The sequence below is a fragment of the Pseudorasbora parva genome, chromosome 4 (genome assembly GCF_024679245.1).
Source record: "Pseudorasbora parva isolate DD20220531a chromosome 4, ASM2467924v1, whole genome shotgun sequence".
Lineage (NCBI taxonomy): Eukaryota > Metazoa > Chordata > Actinopteri > Cypriniformes > Gobionidae > Pseudorasbora > Pseudorasbora parva.
The window spans coordinates 6,758,634-6,777,832 of NC_090175.1; the positions used below are offsets into that span (position 1 = coordinate 6,758,634).

Sequence of the window (19,199 nt, forward strand, 5' to 3'; positions counted from 1 at the left end):
GCCAGTTTCTGTGTTTACTAGTAGCACACAAACGCAACTCGTCTGTCGTCATTATGGCCCCGCCCACCGACTCTATACACGATGTGATTGGCCCGGCAAGAGTTTGGCGATTACAGCTCAGAAGGGTATTGAGAGTTGCTAGACGACACTCGCGGCAGATTAAATTTGCTGCCGCTAGGGTGCGTCTAGATTTCTAGGCTACAAAAATATGATACATAGATTGTTCATGGAACACTTTACTGGAATTAAATGTAAGTGCATGCTTCTGAATGTTCAGAGAACATTCCAAATTAACAGTCTCAGAATGTTTGTGATAAAATGGATGTTCCCTTATTGTTCTAACAAGAAAAGAAAAAAAAAGAAATAAAACATTCTTGAAAAATTTCAAAACGTTCAGAGAATATTCAGCATATGTTTTTTTTAACATTTACACAATCACAATGTAAAAAAAAAAAAACAGACACGGTTTTCCTTAGCATTTTTTTTGCATACCGGTGGAAAATGTCCAAACAATCCCCGTTCACATGGATCTGTGAAAACGATAAAAAATGCTGTGTTCTGCTGCCGGGCCAGAAAAAAACAAAAAACAAAACAACTCTACACGCCTATAGACTGAACAAATAATCCGCCTGGGAACGGCGTCATTTAAAAAAAAAAAATTATAAATTCATGTTTTGTAGTTTACATGGAGATGATAATGGCATCGTTTTCAGAAGTTTGTGTGTTCAGGCCCCCAAAATGCCAATGTCAAATAAATGAATGGTCAAAACACAAAAAGTTGTCAGTGTTTAGTTACCTATTGTCGTGTAAATGCCGCCAAAATGGGAGCGTTTTCAAAATGTTCTGAGAACACGTAAGCTGGTTGCTACCTGAACCTACCACAATCAATTGTCATTCATCTGCAGCTTTTTATATTATAAATAATTCTCTTTTTTTATACAGATATTATGGATGTGGATCGTTTTCTCAGTGTTTGAACTTTCTTATTTAATTCCATTAGTTATCTAAAGGCAAAGAGAAGTACATTGAGAGATTTGAGATGAACATGGAGCTTTCAGAGCGTGGATCGCTAATCATCTTCTTAAATAAGGTACTGATAACTAAACCTTACTGTCCAAATAAATGTGTAGCCAGTATGATATAATAGTCTGTATGATTGCATAAATAACATTACACTGTGAAATAAACACAATTTGGCGGAATTACATTTACCTGTATCGAGGTAAAGTATGACTTGTATGAATCTCTGATGGCTGGCAAATACGTTATAACATGGACATACTTGGATTGCATAACTGTTAAAGCGATTTGTGAATGTGAAGTCATACTAATGGTGCATGTCTCGCATTAGGTATCTCATAAAGAGAGGGAAAGGATTGCCTTCAGAATGCACAAGATAAATGAAGTGGGAATGCTGCAGCCCGCCGGTGTGACTGTGTACGAGTACAGTGCTCCAGGTGCATGATGACACTCATTACACAATGTACAGCGAAATTAGTGTAGGGAATTGGAAAAGGCGTGCTGTATTCGTGCCAAGAACCGTTCATTTGATTACATACTGCAAACACACTGGCCTTAAATTCGTCGATAACAGAAACTGAAGTAGTTGTCTTCACTATTGTGACATATATCCAAGACAAATGGGTTCTGGAAAGAGACAAAATGTAGGGCAGGAATTAATTTTGTCCATGAGGAATTGATTTATGATCATATTTTTATCATCAAGTAACACAATTTCATCTGATCACATTTTCTCGTGCTTTTCTTGCAATAATAAACAGTTACAGCAGCAAGATTAAAATAAATGTTAAAAAGTCGAGAGTCAAACAGCCCAACTAAATGAAACGCTGATCCCCATAATGGTGACTTCAAACTAAACTTTTATTTTCAATAAATCATCAACATCTAATCTAAATAATCCGCAGAATAAAGGGGCGGTGCCTGGTTGAGTTAGTTAGTAGTGTGTTGAAACTGGCAGTTATGGTAAGGGGTGGGACATTTCCAAACACACTGGAAGCACATGACCAATCACAACACACTTTTCCAGACCAATCAGAGAACATTGTCCTTTTCAGAAGGTGGGGCTTCATAAAGACCTTAAACAGAGCTTTACTGGTAGCCTGACAAGCCAGACCCACATCAAGATGTTTGGTCTGGAAACTCACCATTGACAGCTCAATCCAAGGGGCGGGATAAACGGTTGTCTTTCAAACTCCCTCTGCACGCGATAGGATAGCGCTACACCAACCAGAGCAACGAAGGTGAAGCAGAGCTCGCTGACAGATTAAACATTCACCGTATCCGGTCGGCTAAACTCCGAACACATCTTCCCTTTTTAAGAATGACTTCAGTGCCGTTCTTTGTTCTTTTCTCAGAGAAAAGCTTAACTCCAAGTCTTCCAGAGTCGCGGTCAAAGCTGATTCGAAAGACCGTCATTCGCCAGTTTCTGTGTTTACTAGAAGCATGCAAACGCAACTCGTCTGTCGTCATTATGGCCCCGCCCACCGACTCTATACACGATGTGATTGGCCCATCCAGAGTTTGGCTTTTACAGCTCAGAATTGAATTGAGAGTTGCTAGACGACACTCGCGGGCAGATTAGATTTGCTGCCGCTAGGACGTGTCTAGATTTCTAGGCTACTTTACTGGCAGATTGGGAAGAGAGAAGCTGCAAAAATGAAGGATAATTTGTTTTTGAACATTTAAGCATGGAAACCTTTATAGTACAAAATCAAAACTTTGTAAACGGGCCTAATAGATAAACTTAAAACAAATAAATAAATAATGACATGTGCAGATAAATCATTTATAGTAAGTACTGCTATATTCCATAAAAAAACAAGATTTGCCAATTTAATAGCGGCTTTAATCTAACATGCAGATGATCGTTGTGTGAAGTTTTACCATCCTCATAAGAGAGACGGAGCGCTGAACAGACTCTGCCATGAAGACCTGTGCCAGTGTGCAGAAGGTATTCAACTTCGTGGATTTATGAACTGAATGCATATGGTTTGAATTCATTTGTGAGTATCAGTGTGTACATTTGTAGATAAACCCATCTGTATTCACAGAGAACTGCAGTCTCCAGAAGAAGCATCACGTTACAGAGTCTCAGCGTGCTAATAAGGCCTGTGCACCTGGAGTTGAATACGGTACAGCTTTCTGCTTTTGTAAATGTGTGTCTGCATGTGAAGAGCTGAGATTTATATGCTGTTACTCACTTCTTTTATAGTTTATAAAACCAGGGTGGTGGGAAAGCAGCTTTCCCTGCAAGCAGACATCTACAACATGACCATTGAACAAGTGCTGAAGGAAGGTATGACCATCCAAATGTGCACTGTAATCTGCAGAAAACATGTATCAACCTTTGCGGGGGATTGGAAATATAGTCTCAGTTCTGAAAGTATGAATATGCAAATATGGCAAATGAATATGCATACATTTGTAAACAATGCATCTATAAAAAATATAATGGGGAAGGTTTTTAAAATGGTTGCAGAGGTGAATTATTGAATTACCAGAGATTATCTTATGAAAAGTAATTGAATATATATATATATATATATATATATATATATATATATATATATATATATATATATATATATATATATATATATATATATATATATATATATATATAAGCATGATGAATGCATACCAGGAAGCAAACAGTCACATATTTAAACTCTGGCCTATATGATTTTTAAGTGCCATAAGGCTGTTTTTTGAATATAAAATAGATGTACAACACATTTAAGGCTGTATGATTTTCAGGAACTGATCCAGCTGTAGAAGGACAGACCAGGTCTTTCTTGGCTCATCCTTACTGTAGAGACTTTCTTAAATTTGAAGAAGGCAAAACCTACCTGATCATGGGCCAAACCACATCACTTCCTAGGATTGGTGGAAGGTAGGAGCTTTATGAGCATTGATCCTTCTCACTTCCATAGAGTCGTTTGGTCTGAACTTGAGTTCACACACAGTCTGGACTGATCTTCATGTGTTTATGTGGGGTTTTTTTTTAGACTGAGGTACAACCTGGGCGAGCAGACGTGGATTGAATACTGGCCGACACAAGAGGAGGCCCAAACTGAAAAATACAAAGACAAGTACATCGGCATCGCTGCACTCACAGACCAGCTCTTCAACTTCGGGTGCACAACATAAAGATCCTCGTGACATCTGTAAACTTTGCTTTATTTGTATTTCTTCTGATTCACTGAAAGAAATGATCAATATACTGACATCAACCTTTCTGTAATAGGGAGAACTGGGGCAAGTTGTTACACATTTTACACCATTGAATATTTCTCGGGGTCAGTTTATTCTTTAGAGAAAAGTCTTAACATTTAATTGTATTGACAGATCTTAGTGTTTTAATTAGTGTTAATTGTACAAGACTGATCTTATCATTGTGACAGCTGTCCTCTATTAGTACCATTATTAAGTTAATTGAGCTTTGAACAAATTAGCCAAATAAAATGAATTTGTTCTCAATTCTCATCTCTTTGGTTTTCAAAACCAGACATATGAATTGACTGACACACACACAAAAGACAGACCATGCATGATACATGTCTAAACCGAATATCTGCATCAACTTCTGAACTTTCAGACCTTTGAAAGCTAAACGCAAACACAAACAGCAACTCGACCTATTGTGCAATTGTGGCTTTTATTTCATGTTTACTATGAGTTTGCATTTGCAGACTGATAACGAACGACAGATAAACTGAATGTTGAATGTTTAATAGACGTCGGTGGGTATAATTATTTACATAATATAAACTCTTGATTGATCCATATATACATATATATATTGACTGATTGAACCCATTTAATCCCAAATGCTTTCTTGCTAATTGAGTGTTGGGCGGCGATGCAGAGGTGAACTGTGTGGAGGATGGGGAGGAGAGGAAAGCAAAGGTGTCACAACTTTAATCGCACACGCTGAATCATAGTGCAGGTCCCTCCACCCATGTTACCCAATAACTGACAGCGAGGATGATGATGGCGATCTTTACTGAGGGAGGGACTCAAGTGAGGATGAATATACTGTGAAAGAGCGTCTGATAGTTCAGATACGGACAGGCACGATGCGCGTGGACTCGGTGTGTCTGGCGGCTGTAGTCGTCTCATTACCGCTCCTCTCCCTCTGCACCCCCCTGTGAGTAATATGAGTTGTGATTATAACGATAGCTGTTAAGGTCTTTCTCCATCATTAAGAAATTACAGCTACAGTATTGTTGTGCATCTTGTTCATTTGCTATTTTTCTGATTACTTCAACCAAATCACTCAGAACAGACTGAGATAGTTGTGGGTAAATGACTAAATTTAATTGTTAAATTGTGTTAAAGGGACAGTTCTTCCAAAAATCGAGATGTTATCATCCTGTACTCATGAAATCTGTAGGATTTTCTTTCATCTGTTGAACACCAAAGATGATATTATGAAGAATGCCAGAAAGCAGACGGTTGACGGTAGACATTAACTTTCAATATTTTATTTCCGACAAAGGAAGCTAATGGCAACCGTCAACCGTCTGTTTACCAATATTCTTCAAAATATATTTTTGTGTTCAACAGATGAAAGAAAATCATACAGGTTTGACTTGAGGGTGAGTAAATGATGATAACTTAGATTTTTGGGTGAGCTGTCCCTTTAAACACACAATACTGTATTTATTCAATCTTATAAGATAACTTTGGAAGACCTGGTTTTCAGTAAATAATAAAATATTAAGTGCTGAATCGTTTGTAAAAGTGCTGTGTAAGATGTTCCTCACTGCTCCTCCTAAATGAACCTGTATTGTTCAGCTACATTCTCTCGGCCCCGAACCTGCTGAGCGTCGGGTCCCCAGAGAAAGTGTTTGTGGAGGCGCAGGACTATTCTGGAGCCAGTCTGAATGTTAAAATCTCAGTTAGAAGCTCCAAAGACAATCGTGAAGTGACGAGTACATCAGTTTCTCTGACATCTGCCAAGAACTACCAGGATCTGGTTGAGATAGAGGTGAGTTGTTCCAACCAGAAGGTTGCCTATACACTGGTAAGAAAAGTTTTTGAACCCCTTGCAGAAGTTGCTTTTGACAATCCTCTCCACCAATCAGCTGGTGTGTGGTGAGCGTTCTGGTGCAATATAGCTGCCGTCGCATCATCCAGGTGATGCTGCACATTGGTGGTGGTTGAGGAGATTCCCCCCTTCTATGTAAAGCGCTTTGAGTGCCTTGAAAAGCGCTATATAAATCGAACGCATTATTATCATTATTATTAACATAAGAGAGATCATTCAAAATGCATTTTTATTTATTATTTAGTACTGTCCTGAATAAGATATTTTACATAAAAAGGTTTACATATAATAAAAAATAAATAAAAATAAAAAGTTAAATTTATAAAAACTTTCCTGTTCAAAAGTTGACATACCGTTGAATCTTAATACCGTGTGTCGTTCCCTGATGATCCACGGCTGTTCTTGAGTCTCTTTGTCCTGAGCAGGAAAACTGCCCAACGTTCCTCAGAAGTCAATTATGCTGTTTTATTGAGAAAATAATTGGTTATCTTTACAGTAATATCCAAAAGCCCAGGAGAAACCAAGGCGTAACACCAGTTACTGTTTTTTGCCTTTGCTTTAGAGTGCTCAAATTGAGTTACACTACTCTAGTATTGTTGAGAAGTTACTGTACGGCCTGGAGTTACGGTATTCTGCCTTTGTTTTACTGTCCATTAAAGTTTGCTGCGTTTAAATTATGGAGTAACGTGTCATACATCCTTCACTGAAGAACTTCTGACACACACAATACCTCAATAAATGTGTAGGTAAAACAAACAGTTGAGTGGATATTTTTACTAATAGTATTTAAGGATGGTTGAAATGGCTTTGAAACGCAGATATCAAGGTCAAGTAAATTGTGTAACACTAAAGATGAAGTAGACTACACTGTAAAAAATGATCGTGATTTTAACGGTCAAAGGTTGTAAAAATGCTACAGTTAAAAACTGTTATTTGGTTAACACAAAGTTTCCTTACTATATACGGTGAATAACTGCAATAGATCTAACCTTATGCCAGTGAAATTTACAGAAAAACAATGTAAAATCCCAAAAGAAAATTATAGAAAACCCAAAAGCATATATTTTTTGTTTGAATCACAGTGATCTTTTGTTAACTATTAAACAGAATATTTTGTTATATTTACAACATGTGATTATAATACATTTTATTTGATACAACTACAAACATTGGTATTAAAAACCTGTACGTTTTTTGAGAAAATACTGTAAAAACTATTTTGTTAATTTGACATGCAAATATTGTGACAATTAAAATTGTCAGTTGTTTTTAAAAATGTAATTCACTTTACACGTTTATGCACTTAAAAATGTCTAAACATGTATTTGAATTGCATTTAAATGTTCCATGCATTTGGATGATGTAATTTGAACAAACAAATTAATCAACTTACTAAGAATCACTATCTAAGAATCAGTAATAAAAATCTTATTTGTAAATCATTTATAAATGAAACAGGTAAGATTTATTTGATTATATTAAACTGAATGTGACTAATAAATCCCAGTTACATGTAAATTAAACAGTTAAGATTTATGTAATAGTACACTTCCTAGTGTTCATGTGTGTGCTCACTAATGAGTTAAAGTACCATTGAAGCAGTGTTGAAGTTAATGAGATAATTAAGAGATGATTGAGCATTAATGATGAACACCTGATGATAATAAGCACAATCACTGAAGGAAAGAGAAACACGAGAACTACAACTGACTTCAGCCACAGCCGTAGATGAAATCAACTGAAGATAAAAGAAGACATTAAATCTCTGAAGATCCCATCAGAGGATTAAACAACTCCACAAACAACATTACCAGCTTTACACATTACTAACCAAACTGACTTTCTTGTTGTAATTTCTGTTTTAATTAAAATAATAGTTTTATTTGAAGTCACCATGATGGTGAGCAGTGTTTGCTTTAGTTGGGCTCTTGACCCTTGACTCTCCAACATTAGTTTTCTGGCTGCTATAACTGTGTTTATAAAGCACTTTTGTTGCAGCATGGAAAGCCAAGCAAAAACATGATCAGATGATTTTTCTCTTTGTTCATGATTATATAATCATCACATAGTGATCACTGGTTCAGAGTCTAAGACTCTGTTTATGTGTTATTAATTTAGTTTTATCATAATAGTAGCCAGTTGGTTCTATAGCATGAGCCCTGTTGTCGCAATCTAATATGCAGAATTAAAAAAAAAAATAGTGCACAAAAGGTTTAATCTATGGCAATTATTAGACACAAACAGATATCAAGAATCAGTGTGTGAATCTCAACAATGGTGACAATCAATGAAAACTTCATGCTGCAGTGCATGCTGGGTACCACCAATCAAAACTCCCCCATGGGTCCCAGCATGCATTCCGGCATGAATAAATTATGCATCTGAATTGTGATTATGTTTTTTATTTTTTTTGTCACCATTGTAGAGATGCACACACTGATTCTTGATGTCTGTGTTTGTCTAAATAATGCCGTAGATTAAACCTTTTTTTTTGATCCTGCAAATTGTTTGATTGCCACAATGATGCATGAGTTTATAATGTAAACCACAAGGCTATTATTACACATACTACACAATTAACACATTACCTCCATAACCAGAGCATTAGAATCTGAATGAGTTTAGCGATTCAGCCACTACATGATGATTATATAATCATCATTAAAGAGCCAAATCACCTGGCCAGGGTTTTAGACTTTCTATGCCATAACAAGAGTGCTTTACAAACACAGTTAAAGCAGCCAGAAAACTAATGTTGGAGAGTCAAAGGTCAAGAGCCCAACTAAAGCAAACACTGCTCACCATCATGGTGACTTCATATAAAACTATTATTTTAATTAAAACAGAAATTACAACAAGAAAGTCAGTCTGGTTAGTAATGCATGAAGCTGGTAATGCTGTTTGTGGAGTTGTTTAATCCTCTGCTGAGATCTTCAGAGATTTAATGTCTTCTTTTATCTTCAGTTGATTTCATCTAAAGCTGTGGCTGAAGTCAGTCGTAGTTCTCGTGTTTCTCTTTCCTTCAGTGATTCTGTTCATTATCATCAGGTGTTCACCACTAATGCTCAATCATCTCTTAATTATCTCATTAACATCAACACTGCTTCAATGGTACTTTAACTCAGTAGTGAGCACACACATGAACACTAGGAAGTGTTAATTTAACATGGGCGTTTTGCTGTGTACTTTTACATAATTCTTAACTGTTTCATTTACGTATAACTGGCATTTATCAATCACCTTCAGTTTAGTAATTTGTCTATGTAAAAATAATCCAAATGCATTGAAAATGTATATGCAGTTTACATACATAAATCTTATGCTTTACATTTTAATGTAATACTTACTGGTTTTCTATTTATTTTTAATTTAAAAAAAAAAAAAACCTGTGCCTCCTCTAACCACAGACTTGTACTTGTCCGTCTAATTTTGAATTTAATAGTGCGCATAGTTTCATAATTCTCTGGTAACCACAGCTGCCAGCGTTTTCCTGTAAACATTTTTTTTACAGTGTACACTTTTTACAGATCCCCATAAAATTAACGGTAAAAAACCGGCAGCTGTGGTTGCCAGAACTTTACCGTAAAAAATACGGCAGTAACATTTAAGGTTTTACGGGACAGCAGCATATAATTTAAAGGTTTATAATGTAATAAATACGGTTAAAAACCATTTATTTTACAGTTCAAAACTGTATCATTTAAAGGTTTATACATTTTATTTTATTTTACAGTAAAATACCGTTAAATATACAGTTTTTCGAAGTGAAAAAGAACAGGTCATTGTGTAATTAACAGTGAAAAAACGTAAATTGACATTCCCAGAATTCCCCACATGACACTTCGCATTTGATGCATTTTCATTGAATTAACTGTTTCTTCTTAGTTTTTTCTAATCACGTATGTACATTAAGTTTTATGTTACATCTAATGTTGTTAAATTAATGTTTATTGGATTTTTAAAACATCATGTGTGTTACCATGATGGTGTTTGGTGTTTAGTGTTTGTGTGTGCACCTTCTATATGTTAATATTGTTCCTCCAAAAGCTGCGTGTGATGAGCTTTGATTCATCATGTGATTCTCATCACCACTATAATTGGTGATTGTCAAATTATATAAAAGGAAAATAACAGATATTAGCATTTCAATAAGTTGGTAGTTTAATATTTCAGTTCAATACATTTTTTTTTTTACCATTATTGTTTTATAGTGTACTGTGTACACATAATTATTTCAATATAAACTTTCAAATTATAGGGTTTTTAACTGTAAAATAAACCATTTTTAACCGTAATTACCACATTATAAACCTTTAAATTAAATCCTGTTGTCCCGTAAAACCTTAAACGTTACTGCCGTATTTTTTACGGAAAAGTTCTGGCAACCAGAGCTGCCGGTTTTTTACCGTAAATTTGATGGGTATTTTTTTACAGTGTAACAAATTAGACAGATCGCAATCTACTTTGCTTAGCTAGCTAGCAGGCAATATCATTAATAGGCTAATCAGCTATCCAATCAATAGGCTGCAAAACTGCTCCATATTAAAAAAGAAATTGTAAAACATCTAAAATAAATGCCATGATCACTAGATTTTTTTAGGGGTTTAATGTTCAAACCTTTTTTAATACTTGTGTTTGAGTCCCTCAATTGTCCTCAGTGTAAAAAGATGGATCTCAAAATCATATATATATATATTGAGATCCCTCCTATTTTGTTGAACTTACACACATTTTCACAGATGTTGATTCTTGCCACTGTATGTCAAATACAGCCCATATGTTACTATGCTTACCAGAGAGGACATGTTTTACAGTGGGCTTGTAAATGATGGATGGTAGTTTGCTCTGTTGGTGAACACTGTCTGATTGTCTGTGTATCGTGTGCCTGTAGGTACCCAGTAATGCGTATTCCTTTGAGAAGGGAGTGGAGCAATATGCCATCCTGCAAGCTCAGTTTCCACAGAAGCTGCTGGAGAAACAGGTCATGGTGGTTTTTCAATCTGGACAAATATTTTTGCAGACTGATAAGACCATCTACACACCAGACAGCAAAGGTGGAAATTTGCTCCTCTACATTTGTTTGTGATTGGTATTGTCTCCTAATACTTGAGATCATGCAATAACACTGATGCTTGTCTTCTCCTTCTAGTTTATTACAGGGTGTTTTCACTGAGTGCAGGCATGACACGGGCTGTAGACAGTGGAGTCCGGGTGGAAATCTTGGTAAATGTGCTTTCTGTGTATTAAAGTACAGTGGTTCCAAACATCTGAGACCACCACCATATTTGTAACCTGGTCTCTTTGTGGAGGCTTTACTTTATTGTATGTTGTGTGTGCATGGGAGTTCAAATGTGTTATATGCAAGTAGGTTTTTGTTTGTCCAACAGTTTCGATGCAACTAGAGAATAATTATTAATCTTCAATGTTGACAGACACCTGATGGCATCAGCCTTCAGAGCAAAAACGTTAATCCCGATGGAGGAATGGTTACAGGAACATTCAGCCTGACTGATCCGGCCAGGTGAGTTTGTGTGAGCCTGCTATTCGAGTCCTTCAAAGGTATTGAAGATACTTAAAAATTAAAACCTAAAATTGTTGAGTCAGATTGTTGGCACTTTCCAAACAATAGAGTACTGTACAGATATCCCACATGTGTGCCTTTACAGTAAAGCAATAAAGTCACAAATCTCATGTCCTTTAGAATGAGAATTTACCACTTTTTGGAAAAAAAAAGTGTACCCTTTTTGTGGAAAGCACCTGTTATCTTTTAATAAGACTGTGGCTTTATTTAGCTCAGGGATGTGGAAACTTATGGCGTGGCACCAGAACAGCCCTCAGAAAAACTTCTCCAGTGAGTTTGAAGTCAAGGAATATGGTAGGTGTCTCTGGATGGGTCTTTTTGCAAGCTGTTACGAAACTACACAATACACCCATGACATTTGCAATCCAGTGTTATCAGCTCAGGTTCTTCCTTTTTCTATTGCAGTCCTGCCCAGCTTTGAGGTTTCTTTGAGACCACAGAAAGCCTTCTTCTATGTGAACGATGACAGTCTATCAGTCGACATTGAAGCCAAGTACAATACTGTTTTTTTTGTTGTTGTTTTTTTTTATAATGAGTGTTATAGACAATATACTGTACAAGTTTTCTAATTTAATAGCTACACTGCAAAATTCAACAGTGATTCTAACTAAAACTTTTTAGTTAACTTTATTTAATTTTTTAACGTAATTGATCAAATTTAGTTTACTCAGAAAGCCCAAATTAAGAATTATTGATTGGTTTGACTGCCATTTTGCCAATCGAGAAAAACAAAACAAGAAACACATTCACCATTAAGGTTATCAGTGTCCAAGTCATGGGTAAATCTAAAGTAATTTATTAAGTACTATCTAGAGCTCTTTCTCTGCAGGTTGAAGCGACTATAATGTGATATATAGAACCATGATTGCAAATTTTAGCACAATCTTTGCCGGTGTTGTAAAAACATAAAATAATTTAATGATACACAGAGTACTTACCCAACATGATCATCATTTCGGGGAATAAATAGTGAAGGTTTTATGCAGATACAAACAAGCTCTCCGTTTAGGATTCAAACAAATATAACCCAAGCCCCTTTGATGACGTGATGATTACGTTACTGTTGATCATCTGTCCATCATCGTCTAAAGCCCGCCCTGATGATTTAATTTGTCCGAACAGTTTCTGTTAGGGGATAATTACTCCTCTATGGAGTGAGGCCAGACGGAACTGCCCGACCTAAAAAAATTGTGGGCAGGCTAAGTTCGGCTGGCATCCAGGCTAGGGTCAGGCAGCACTAAATAAGCATTTGTAAGCATCACATACTATTCCTATTTCACTTTACTTGTTTTTAAGGCAATTAGTTTGCATGTTTTTTTAAGTAACTTAAATTAATTTGATGTTACATTGTAACAAATATAAATTCAGTTGCAGTAGTGTTTTAGAATTTTTCCCTATGAATGTATATAAGTGTGTGTTTGTGTATCCTGAAGGTATTTGTTTGGGGAGACAGTCAATGGTCATGGATTTGTTGTATTTGGTGTGATTACTGAAAATAAAGGGAAGATAAGTATACCAGGCTCCTTACAGAGAGTGAAGGTACTACACACACACACACACACACACACACACACACACACACACACGCATTACTGAAAATGCCAGATAGGCTTCAGATATGTATATTGGACTTGAACCATTTCTGTTTTTTTTTTTTTGTTTTTTTAAATGCCCTCCTCATAAATGTAAAATAAAATAAAAATCTACTTATGCAGACACACAAAGTATAATAAGTCCATATTACGATAGGTGATCCTTGACAAATACACAAGCACTTGCACAGATCTGATCCAGTTCTCTTGTTTCTGTGTTGAATGTCAGATCTGGGATGGAAGTGGAACAGCAGAGCTTAAAAGAAGACACATCCTAGAGTCTTTCCCAAACATCATGCAGCTTGTTGGCAAATCACTGTACGTTACAGTGAGTCTGCTGACCGAGTCTGGTAAGAACTAAACAATGTCTGGCATACCCTCTTCTTGGAAAGAAACATGGACATTTCCAGGCCTCAAAAAATTGTATGTAATGTCCATGTGTTCATTTCCCATTATTATTGTGTTTCAGGAAGTGAAATGGTGGAGGCTCACAAGAGAGGCATTCAGATTGTGACGTCACCATACACCATCCACTTCAAAAGAACCCCACATTTCTTCAAACCTGGGATGCCCTTCGATGTCTCGGTATAAAGCATAGACTAGAACTTAAAAAAAAAACCTAACATAATAACCTTAAGAGCAATTTTGAAGTAAATATTATCTGTGTTCCTAATTTTTTTTTTTTTTGTTCTGGGTTTTGCATAAAGGTCTATGTAACAAATCCTGACCAGACGCCTGCCAAAAATGTGGAAGTGGAGGTCAATCCTGGAGGTGTCAGAGGTCAAACAAGAGCCAATGGCATTGCAAAGGTTACTGTCAACACTCAGGGAGGATCTTCAACACTGCAGATCACTGTAAGACCTGCTAACTCGACTGCTCAGATGTTCAGTCAGATTAACAGATGTTAATCAGAAAACAATGTATTTATTCTTTCCAGGCAAAGACCAAAGATCCACAATTAGGAAACGAACAACAGGCAGTGAAGACGATGACGGCTCAGGCTTATGTTCCCAAAGGAGGCTCCAAGAACTACCTGCACATCGGGATTAATGCTGCAGAACTTCAGATCGGTGATCAAATGAAAGTCAATCTGAACACTGGACAAAGTCCAGGAGTCAGAGATCAAGATTACACATACATGGTGAGAGACAGTCTTATGATTCATCAGTGAAATTTGTTTTCAAAAATATATTTAGTCTTTCATCTGCCTCATTTTCAGATCTTGAGTAAAGGTCAGATTGTTCAAGCAGACAGGTTTAAGAGGAGAGGACAATCTCTAGTGACTCTGTCTCTACCTGTAACCAAAGACATGGTGCCGTCCTTCCGCTTCTTGGCTTATTATCACGTGGGCTCGTCTGAGGTGGTGTCTGATTCAGTCTGGGTCGACGTGAAGGACACCTGCATAGGAACGGTAATTTGGCTCTGATCATACAAGACTGAATTGATCTTCATTTGTTTTCTGATCTATGTTATTTGCTCTCCCAGCTTAAAGTGGAGGTTCACGATCCTGTGAATGTCTATGAGCCTGGTGAGGAGTTTGGCCTGAGAGTAACAGGAGACCCTGGGGCCAAGGTTGGCTTGGTTGCTGTGGATAAAGGCGTTTATGTTCTCAACAACAAGAACAGACTTACTCAATCAAAGGTTGGAAGATCAGAATTTAATATTTTCATTGTAACTGGAAAGAGGCAACATTTTCTTACCTGAACATATTGACGTCATCCTCTTTGTCATTAATTCCTTCAACAGATCTGGGACGTTGTTGAATCACATGACACTGGCTGCACAGCAGGAAGTGGAAGAGACAGTATGCAAGTTTTCAGCGATGCTGGCCTGCTGTTTGAGTCCAGCTCTGCAAGAGGCACAAACGTCAGAAAAAGTACTTGCACTATTTTTGACCTATTCAAAAAGGTCAATGTACAGACTATTATCAATGAATGCATCTTACTAATTCCATTTTTAAAACTGGTCTGTTCCAGATGCCGCATGCCTATCCTCATCTCGAAGGAAAAAACGAGAAGTAACCATAACGCAGCTCTTTGAGTCTCTAGGTTAGGAAGCTGCATGCCTCTTTTATCAAAAATTTTGACCCACAAATTGCAAACCTCAAATTTTACACTCAGGGATTGATCCCACGGTTAGGTACTAGGTTTCATTTGAATTAAAATAATTGCCAAGAGATTGATGGATCATCGATTAATGGTTTGGAAAATGTGAGTGGTATTTGACGAGCACTGTGGCAAGAAATTTGTACTTGATAAAAAAAGTTGAGCTGACTTAAAATAATAAGGCAACTTATTGCATTCAGCTTTTTAAGTTAACTCAACTAATCCAGTCCAGATAAAGCCAACTTAAATAGATTTTTTTATGAAATGAGTAGCAGGTAATCTTTTTAACTTAAAGGGTTAGTTCACCCACAAATAAAATTACCCCATGTCATCATAGGTGTGTATGACATTCTTCTTTCAGCCAAATACAGTCATATTATATTAATTATAATGTTAAGCATTATAATGGCAATACATGTCTGTTTGTGTTTTGAAGTCCATAGAAGTGCTCTTCTATTCATCATTTGATTCATCTATCCATTATAAAAGTGCACATGCCTCCAGCAGGTTAATAAAGGCCTTCTGAAGCGAAGCAAAGTATTTGTGTGAGAAAAATATCCGTATTTAAAACTATATAATGTAAAATAACTAGCTTCCGGCAGACAGCCGTACGCATCGATTTACAGCGAAAGAGTGACCCCTAACCGAATTGAAGAAGTGCAGAGGATAGAGTAAAACAAAACACTTGTCATAAATTAGAGTCTGAAACAAACATTTTCAAAGAGAAATGCTGGAGGATTTCGATATAAGAGAAGAGGCTTGAGTTTGTTGTCCAGCCCTATTTGTTTAAACCGCGAGAGACGTTCAACGCTTACGCTACTCCTTGCATCATACCTCATGTCAGGGGTTATTCTTTTGCCGTAAGTCGGCTTGCGTAGGCCGTCTGCCGGAAGCTAGTTATTTTAGTTTTTAAAGTTTTAAATATGGATATTTTTCTTACACAAGACTTCAAAACAGAAACAGCCATTCACTACCATTATAAAACTTAGAAGAGTTTAATATAACTCAGATTGTGTTCGTCTGAAATAAGAATCTCATATACACATAGGATGGCTTGAGGGTGAGTTAATCATGGAATAAATTTAATTTTTGAGAGAACCATCCCATTAAAACTTATTGTCAAGACAACCAAAGGATGTTTAGCATTTAGCAATGCATGCAGCTACAATCCTTGTTTTGTTTTTGTTTTTTCCATCTCCATGTTTGATTTCCATAGTTAACTACACAACATTAACATAATTTGCCTCTTAAAACTAGAGGCACACAGTTTACCCCTTTCACCCGGGCAAATAAGTTGCAAAAGTTGCAATGATAAGCACATATAGCTCATTACACAAATCTCATTTGAATAGACATTTGTAATAAGTATATGTAAAAGATAGTTTAAAACTAAAAAAAGACTAACTAAATTGTATAATCTTTGTTTTACAACATAATTTGTTTATCAGTCTCTGCCCATTTCTCGTCTTTTACATGATCCACCTTTAGTGAGCAAGTACTCTGGCCTTGAGAAGGAATGCTGTTTGGATGGAATGAAAAATATGGATGATTTGAAATACACTTGTGAGTATCGGAAAGGATTTATCGTGGATGGAGAGGAGTGCACACAGGCTTTCATGCACTGCTGCACTGAGATGACCAACCGAAACAAAGAGTCGGATAAACAGAGCGAAGAAATTCTATCCCGCAGTAAGAGCATTCTCAACAACAGCATATATATTTAAATTCTAACACTTCATATATTGCTTCAGCTGTGTTTTCAGTTAGATATCTTTCCTCAGAGCTGTTACAAGTTGAGGTTCTGCAATAGCAGGAATGAATCCAATTGGAAGATTACCTTGGGATGGCTTCTGTTTTGTGTAAATAAATCGACGACTCTTTTACCCACAGGTGAAACCGAAGAGTTTGTGAACTCAGATGACATTGTGACGCGTACGCTCTTTCCTGAAAGTTGGCTTTGGGAGGAAGTGGTGTTGCCTAACTGCCCATCAGTGAACCGCCAGTGGTAAGTGTGACTTGCAGTTTCCAACACTCAGTGCTCAACCAGTGATGTTCCTGTTTCAGTAAAAGATGACCTCTCTTTTAGTCAAACAACTACCTTACCCAGAGATGGCCTCAAGCTGAAAGACTCCATAACAACTTGGGAAATCACAGCCATCAGCTTGTCCAAGACTCATGGTACAGATATGTTCTAAGCACACATCCATATAAAATGAATATTCAGGGAAACCTTTTAAACCTTTTGCATTTGTGGCATACTGTTGATTACCCCAGACAATCATTTTAATGCATCGCTGTGTTGTTCTGGTCTCACAGTGTTGCAGGCCTTCGACACATCTCTTGATTTCTGTGACAGTTTGCTCTTTTTCTCTACAAAGGTATCTGTGTGGCAGATGTCCATGAGATGACAGTGATGAAGAACTTCTTTATTGACCTAAAGATTCCATATTCAGCCGTGCGCAACGAGCAAATTGAAATCAAGGCCATTATCCACAACTTTTACAGCAGAAAAGTAAAGGTGAGATTGGAATAATGATTTACTATGGCAAACCTTATCAGACAGGCTCTCAGCATGATGACCGATTTGCTTTGTCTGTCACCACCCCTCCTTTCTTCTTAATGAGCATGTGATTTTCCTTTCTTGTATTAGGTTCGTGTGGAACTGAAGGAAACCAAGGACATCTGCAGCCCGGCCAGTCATAGAGGAAAGTTCCAAACCATAGTGATGGTAGATGCTAAATCATCATATTCAGTACCTTTTATCATTGTCCCAATGGCTTTGGGACGCCATGCCATTGAAGTAAAGGCAGCAGCATTGGGACGTGGAAGCGATGGTGTGAAGAAAGAGCTCCTAGTGGTGGTAAGTTCAGAGAAGAAAAAGACAGTATATCATTGCTAAGTGTATGTTTAAAGGCACAATATGTAGTTCTCGCCGCTAGGGGTCACTTATTGTAGCTTGATGATGCCTTGATTTTGAGTTTTGTGTGTTTGCTTGGTGGTGACTATATAACACTTGTTCACACTGCAGTGAGCTAGATCAATATTAGACAAAGTAAAACATGCTACACCCAGTAAGTTTAAACAATCAGACAAAAAAAAAGAAAAATTTGCACGGTCCGTGTCCTGGTTAAAATTGCTAATTTCTCTGGATTTAAACATTCTTGGAAACATTTGGTATAATGTAAGTACACAAGTCAACAAAATATGTAACACTATTCTAGTGTTTTTTAAATATATTTTAATCCAAAAATCTTATTTGTTGTGCCTTTAACATATTGTCAACAGAATACAATAGATTCCAAAACGTACAAATTCCATTCAGGGACATAAAGAAATAGACTGGTATATGCATTCCCCACTGCTTTCCTCAACTTTTAAAGACATCAAAACTTTAGCAACATCAATAGTCACAGAAACCTTGCTGATTGCTAAGCAATCACACACAAACTATATATATTTTATTTATATTTTATATTTTAAGTGTGTACTTTTACTACTGTGATCATTTAGACGGAGCACGTGGCATTTGTTCTCTCTCTCACTCACTTTTCACTGCTTTTCTTTAGTCTGAAGGCGTTTTGACCAAACTTAGTGAAAATCTACAATTCATTCCTAATAAGAAAGGTAAGATGATTCCAAAACACATTTACATGCTCATTTTTGTATATGAGCATATAAAAAATATATATCCTTTTATATGGGCATTGAGGCGTTTCATGAGTTGTTTTCTTTACATCTAGGGGCTCTATCATACACATAATGCAATGTAACACCAGGCGTGATGCAAGTGTTTTTTTGCTCGTTTCAGCCTGACGCAGATATAATTTTCAGGTCCAGTGCCACTCTGT

At 36.7% G+C, this 19,199-nt stretch overlaps 2 protein-coding genes across 2 annotated transcripts in view; both read left to right on the forward strand.

Annotated features, from left to right (window-relative positions):
* The window catches only part of c3a.6 (complement C3a, tandem duplicate 6), a 29,700-nt gene extending 25,200 nt beyond the window's left edge, over positions 1-4,500 (forward strand). Inside the window, exons 35-41 of the mRNA XM_067440690.1 lie at positions 1,001-1,090; positions 1,352-1,457; positions 2,882-2,971; positions 3,072-3,152; positions 3,233-3,316; positions 3,778-3,913; positions 4,029-4,500. Coding sequence (XP_067296791.1) covers positions 1,001-1,090; positions 1,352-1,457; positions 2,882-2,971; positions 3,072-3,152; positions 3,233-3,316; positions 3,778-3,913; positions 4,029-4,170 — 729 coding nt within the window. The 3' untranslated portion in view covers positions 4,171-4,500. The remainder of the gene's footprint in view (positions 1-1,000; positions 1,091-1,351; positions 1,458-2,881; positions 2,972-3,071; positions 3,153-3,232; positions 3,317-3,777; positions 3,914-4,028) is intronic.
* A 500-nt stretch (positions 4,501-5,000) lies between these two features.
* c3a.4 (complement C3a, tandem duplicate 4) overlaps positions 5,001-19,199 on the forward strand; it is a 29,768-nt gene continuing 15,569 nt past the window's right edge. The window contains exons 1-22 of the mRNA XM_067440692.1: positions 5,001-5,170; positions 5,821-6,013; positions 10,965-11,127; positions 11,223-11,296; positions 11,506-11,594; positions 11,866-11,948; positions 12,060-12,147; positions 13,088-13,193; positions 13,476-13,596; positions 13,716-13,831; positions 13,954-14,100; positions 14,184-14,387; positions 14,466-14,657; positions 14,732-14,887; positions 14,993-15,122; positions 15,223-15,294; positions 16,840-17,040; positions 17,242-17,356; positions 17,438-17,529; positions 17,730-17,869; positions 18,002-18,211; positions 18,918-18,975. Of these exons, the coding sequence (XP_067296793.1) occupies positions 5,100-5,170; positions 5,821-6,013; positions 10,965-11,127; positions 11,223-11,296; positions 11,506-11,594; positions 11,866-11,948; positions 12,060-12,147; positions 13,088-13,193; positions 13,476-13,596; positions 13,716-13,831; positions 13,954-14,100; positions 14,184-14,387; positions 14,466-14,657; positions 14,732-14,887; positions 14,993-15,122; positions 15,223-15,294; positions 16,840-17,040; positions 17,242-17,356; positions 17,438-17,529; positions 17,730-17,869; positions 18,002-18,211; positions 18,918-18,975 (2,821 nt within the window). The 5' untranslated portion in view covers positions 5,001-5,099. The remainder of the gene's footprint in view (positions 5,171-5,820; positions 6,014-10,964; positions 11,128-11,222; positions 11,297-11,505; positions 11,595-11,865; positions 11,949-12,059; positions 12,148-13,087; positions 13,194-13,475; positions 13,597-13,715; positions 13,832-13,953; positions 14,101-14,183; positions 14,388-14,465; positions 14,658-14,731; positions 14,888-14,992; positions 15,123-15,222; positions 15,295-16,839; positions 17,041-17,241; positions 17,357-17,437; positions 17,530-17,729; positions 17,870-18,001; positions 18,212-18,917; positions 18,976-19,199) is intronic.